The sequence below is a fragment of the Schistocerca serialis genome, chromosome 3, assembly GCF_023864345.2.
Source record: "Schistocerca serialis cubense isolate TAMUIC-IGC-003099 chromosome 3, iqSchSeri2.2, whole genome shotgun sequence".
NCBI classification, from domain to species: domain Eukaryota; kingdom Metazoa; phylum Arthropoda; class Insecta; order Orthoptera; family Acrididae; genus Schistocerca; species Schistocerca serialis.
Genome location: NC_064640.1, coordinates 256,255,014 through 256,261,006, shown reverse-complemented (window position 1 = coordinate 256,261,006; position 5,993 = coordinate 256,255,014). Strand labels below are relative to the sequence as shown.

Genomic DNA, 5,993 nt, shown 5'->3' with positions numbered 1-5,993 from the left:
AAGTCTGAGTTTGTGTTTTCTTGCCAGTTATGACCGCAGCTGGGCGAAGGATAGCTTGCAGAGCGTAGATGGCGAAAAAGGCCGCTTTAGTGTCAAGCAAGGAACGTGGACGTAGGTATAGTGACTGCACTTGCGAACCTCAGTCACTGTTTTCACCCAGAAGTACGCATACTGGTGGACAGGGCCTAACGAGCAGGAGGCCCGTATCCAAAGGCAGAGAAGTGCTTCCAGTAGGCCAAGATAATTTGTCTCAGAGGCTTTTGGCACACTTTTTTATAACTTCTTTAGCCGAATAGCAAAGGACAAGTTGTTGTTGACTGTCAAGGAGAGTGCATTCTTCAGATTCTGCAGGTATCCACCTGATGTTTTCTTGTGGACCTTCCTGAAAGATCCATATCCTAGACCAAGCTACTTTCTGAGCGAGTGAAGAAACATCATCTGGGTTGGGGTGCTGACAGTGACGCCAGAAGACGCACCGCCATGCACCTGTTCTATGTCATGGAAAGTGAGAGGATTCGAGGAATGGAACTGGAATGTCTTCTTGAGGTAGGCTAAAATGAGAGTGGAGAATTGTGTAGCCGTCGTATAGAAGCACTGCTGCAGAGTGAGTGGTTATTTTAGCTTTTTGAGGGTATTCCAAGACAAGTGTTTTTGGAAATGGTAGTAGAGAGACTGAGAAATTAGAGCGAGTATTTGGGGTCTGGCCACGAATAGATCGATTCAGGTTTGGCCCTGATGTTTTTATTCATTCAGGTGCTTGCCACGAAGCAGTTATGATTATATATTCATGTTTGAACTGGAGACATGGTCATCGACCATGAGATGTGAGGAGGAGTTGGAGGTCCATAGGTCGAGTTGGCATAGAGGCGCACTGGTTGCCAAAATGCAGATGCCCACTGTTTTATGGTGAGCATTTCGCAAATCTATCGCATTAGGAACCTGTAAGGTGAAGTTTCACAGTCCACAGCATGCTTTTTCAAACATCAACAGTCGGTATCCAACATGTGCATATTGTGGTAGCTTGCAGCTTGGCAATTAACAGCCACTGTCAGACGAAATAATGAGTCAGATCGCATTATCCTTAGTTAAATTTAGAGTCGAAGTTAATTTCCAACTCTCCCCAGATTTGGCAGTCGTGCATCGGAACATGTTTTATTTCATTAAACAGGAGCTTCTATATAATCAAGATCGTTTCTGCCTATTCATGTTCAGTATCAGCCTTGCTTTTTTAATAAGTCTGTCGTTATTTTGAATGTCATCTGTTATTTCAAAAGATACCATTCTTTGGTCACTTATTAATTTGATTCATTTATGTGGGAGATAATAGTAGTTATTTTCGAATATTATACACTGTGTCAACCTCAGTTTCACTGCTAGGGGCCCCAAATTAGTCATTTGCATTTAAATATCCTATTGTGTTTAATTTCACAGTAGTATAACTGAATGGGGTTCCTGTACCATAGAATATTCTGCTTCAGAAGTTCAGTATAATTATCTCACATACCTTCCCACAAAATAAGATACTTTGTATAAATTATCATTTCCTGCCAGGGTTCAGAAATATTTGAAATGTTTTGTGATGCAAAGAGGCCAATAATGTTTAACTAATACCATGAAAAAATCAAAGCCTTGGAGATCAGGTGTTGTTATGTAGAATTGATTTGCAGCCAGGTAATTACAATTTAATTAACAGTTAGTTTCTGTTAGAAGATTGTCACCATTTAGATCCTTGGTAGTTATAGTTGCTGGCACAAATTTAATAAACCATGTGTTTCTTCCTCAGCAAAATGTTTTTGTGTATGTGTTGGTCTGTGGTTTAGCAATAAATGTTGTTGTTACGTATGGCGTCGATATCAGCGTTGTTCACTTTTGTGGGTTATTTTTAAGATATATATGCGTCAGTTTAGTATAGGTTTTTGCAAGTATAGTAGACAACTGATGCCATCAATAGCAAGCTATTTTAGAGGATCACGTGAATAATAACAAGAAGTGAAGCATGATTAAAATGGGAAGAGAGTAAAAACAGAAGTTTCGGTAATATGGGTCAGGAACAAAACAGAAAAGTACATGAGTCTGGTGACAAATGGACCGATTTTCATATGGGACAGTCAGGTAGAAGCGGTGATAGTATGGACAAAGCAGCTTCAGATCCTGAGGAACCGAATGGTGCGTTTGATGACATGGAAGACGAAGGAGGAGTTGATTCCAGACATGTTGGTGCCACAGTCTTTATCAGTAATGCTGCTGGAAAGCATATTGATAGGCCAGTTTCACCACCGATGCGCCACAGCATAATGAGTTCATGGTCATCGATGCCAGAAGTAGCGACAGGGAAGAATAAGCAGATTAACGCAATCTTACGATTCTTAATGCAAGCAGAAGAGAAGAGGCTGAATAGAGGTACTGTTGTGAAGGAATATAGGAAGAGAAAGGACAATCCACTGCCAGTACATCCTCGATATGGTCTAATAAATTAGCGCCGTTATGCTCTGAGGTCAATGGATTAAAATATAGTCTGCAAATGTTTTTTGTGTGTATTTTGTTCTGTGCACAAGCGATTTCGTTTGGAGATGAAATGTGTCTGTTAATGTTATTATGAATATTAATTCTCTGTTTCAGTTAGTCACTTTAGTTCTGCATTTTGGAATAAGGGAGTCATGCTAGCTTGTTAGATTTAGTTTCCAGATGAAATTACTTTGCTGTTCTCCTTTTGTCGTTTTGCTGCGTGGCAGGGTGCAGTATTTGCTTTCTAAACCTGTGTTGCAAGTTTTGTATATTACTAGCAAAGTAATGAGAGCAGTGACAAATTGATAATGTAAAACTTCAGAATGATTACGAGAAGCAATTGCTTATGCAGTGGACAATAGTCTAATGAGCAGCTACGTCAGTTGTTTCGTAATAATAAAGTCCCAGTAAAGAGAGTGTAAGGGTGCTGCTATTCAGTACCAAGATGAGATTAACTCAGTAACGATTTAGATGGCGTTTGAAGTGAGGGACATGCTGTAGTGCTGCCTGGAACACTGATTAGTTTTGCGTTGCATTCAATGAAGATTTTTATACCATGTGAGATGGACTTTCACTAATACATTTACAATGTTGCAAAGGAAGTTTAATCAGTATTTAACTGCTGTGAGATGAGGATTACAGTTTCGAGGTAGAAAAATGTCTTACTGTGCCAGGTCGTAAGCAATACTGAAGTTAAATAGATGATTCGGGAAGTTAAGGAATAAAATGTCTTTCAAGTGCTTGCTATTAGTGGAACAAGTTACTTTAGAATAATATACGTTTTTTTTTGTTTTGCTGAGATTCTTACAACGCCAATTGCATATCAACCTAGTGAATTTGAAGATGCAACCTAACACACTGTTTTAATCATTAGCGACCAGTGAATCAGTTTTATGAAACGAAGTACAGAACATACATTTTAATAGTCGAATTCTGCATGATGCAGTTTTCCCACTCTTCTGCACAAACGATACTGAATTCGCTTCAGTAAAGCCGCGTCCACACTTGCGCACCACGAACCCCGATCTGTGCGCGAGCCGCACGTGCGCCACTCTCCTTTCGTTCGTTGGAATTATGCGTTACAACGAACCTCCAGCGATCCACAGAAAACCCAGAAACATATAAGTATTCAGTTTGCAGCCAAGCTGTAAACATGTCTAAGCGTCAGGAAAATCTCGGGATTATGGCGATGAGTGGTGCGGCATTTTTAATGGCAAGTCTGTCGAAAAACAGAACGAAATGTCGACGTTCGTGCACACTGAACTTTATAAAAAAAGAAATTTCCGCTCAAGACAGGTGAGTATTAATATTTGTTGTACATAATTTGCTTTACTTCTTGTTTATAATTCGCTGTGTATTTGTCGTAAGATTCTGACCAAATAAGCAATGGTGGGCGTGGATATAAAAAATTGACTGATCTACTATTTCTGTTCCAGGATTTCTAAACAATTTATTGCACTAATAATACCCCAAGTCTGTGCATGCGTTACAAGGATATATCAAGGTAACATATTAACACTGCTGTTTAACTCCTTTAATTTTGGAAGTTGTTTTATTTTTTAAATATTTTTATAAGTACAAATTGAAACGCATCAAATCCATTAAACTAAAGTTATGTTACACAAAATCCGAAAACTGTTCTGAAGTTATTGATGCAGCAGGAGATGGTTGAGAAGAGATAGGTGTCAAGGAATCAGATGGCGATTGTATGGGAGCAGGTACTGTTTGCAAAGTGTGCAAAGCGTTGAGAATGTATAGGGTGATATATACTTTCTGGAGGGATTTGCCAGTTGTTGGAATGCCGAGCATTTGGAGGAACCCAGTCAAAAAACCCTTTATCGGCTTTCACAAGTACATCAAACACGGCATGCCGTACTGATTTCTGTGTTTCAGGCGAATATTTCTTCACTTTTGATGCGATGTACGTAAAAAAGGCATCGATTTCGTTGGACTTATTTCACAGCTCTTTCAACAATTTCTCTGCAGCAGTTTGTGAAATGTCAAACGCACTACTCATCATTGCATCAGTTCGCTTACGCTTAGTAGGTCTGGCAGTGGATGTTGACCCTGTTCCCTGTTGGGTCTTGTTGGCGGTCTTTAGAAATGTTGAGTCCTGACTCGATGTCATGTTCAATTCTAATAATCTCATCTGTCTCCTGTAAATTACAAGAAATAACCAATAGTAACCAATATTAATTATGTATTACTGGTATTACGTGACTAACGTAAAAATAGGAGCCTATTAAAAAACATTAAGTCTTGTCGTTCGCCTCAGACCAATAACGCAGTAATTTTCCAGTCGCCAAAACAATTACAAATATAATATGTAAACTCAACCACCTACCCCATGCTTAAAGTAAGTTTAAGTATGATTTATGTTTCAGCTCCCTTCGACACCTGCAGCTTGGAAGGAAGTAAGCAATATATTTGTAGACGTTGGAACCTACCTCACTGTGTTGGTGCTCTGGACGGGAAACGTTGTTTTACAAGCTTCAATGAACTAGGGTACAGAGTACTTCAATTGTAAATCCAGCTTCAGTACTGTGCTTTTTGCATTACTGGACGGGAATTGTAACTTTATGTTTGCTGACGTGGCATGCCAAGGAAGAATTTCGGATGGATGAATTTTTCAGATGAGCAAGCTACATAGTATGATGACTAGGAGCACATTGGGACTGCCGGTAGTGGAGCTGCTGCCAGGCCATTATATGAAAATACCTTATTTCTTTGCAGGTGATAGTGTATTTTCTCTTAGTGAAAACCTCATGAAGCCATACTCTGGAGACTTTGCCAAAGGAATCCCTCACAGAATTTTTAATTATCGCTCGAGAACGGCCCGACAGACAGTCGAGAACGCCTTCGGTATATCAAGCTCAGTGTTTCAGGTTCTAAGAAAACCAATACTTCTGTCACTTGAAAAAGCTGAGGTGATAGTGATGGCAGTCATTTTGTTACACAGTTGTCTAAGGACCAATTCGCCAAATTTGTACACTCCTGCTGGCATTGACCACAAAGAGAATGGAGCTTCAATTGAAGGGTCATGTAGTGTCCAGGGAGAAGATAATATGACATCTTTGTTACCACTGAGACATGTCCCCTGACGATACCTAAGTTATTTTCAAAAAATTAGGGATGAAATAGCAGATTATTGTATGAAAGGAGGATTCTTAGAATGGCAATACAAATATGCTTGAGTACATCAACATTTTCTTACCATCGTAAGTCCTTTCTTGGTACGTCCCTGTCCTCCAGAAACTTGAAAGCTTCATAAGCAAACCACCTGCTTATGTAAATGTCGTCTCTTTTTGAAACAATAGAATATAGAATGCAATAAAACCCTGTCTAAAAAAACTTTATAGCAGTTATGATTGTTATTAAAAAGTTGAAATGATGTATCTAAGTAAATCACTTAAAATGAAAATGAAGCTTATTATTCTATAATACCACTCATTTTCTTAATATATTTTTTTCCAAATACAAAATTCTTC

At 39.0% G+C, this 5,993-nt stretch overlaps 1 protein-coding gene across 1 annotated transcript; it reads left to right on the top strand.

The window, feature by feature from the left end:
• Positions 1-5,159: 5,159 nt before the first annotated feature.
• Positions 5,160-5,606, top strand: LOC126470778 (uncharacterized). The gene has a single exon (XM_050098786.1). The coding sequence runs from the start codon at positions 5,160-5,162 to the stop codon at positions 5,604-5,606; it is 447 nt and encodes a 148-aa protein (XP_049954743.1).
• The last annotated feature ends 387 nt before the right edge of the window (positions 5,607-5,993 follow it).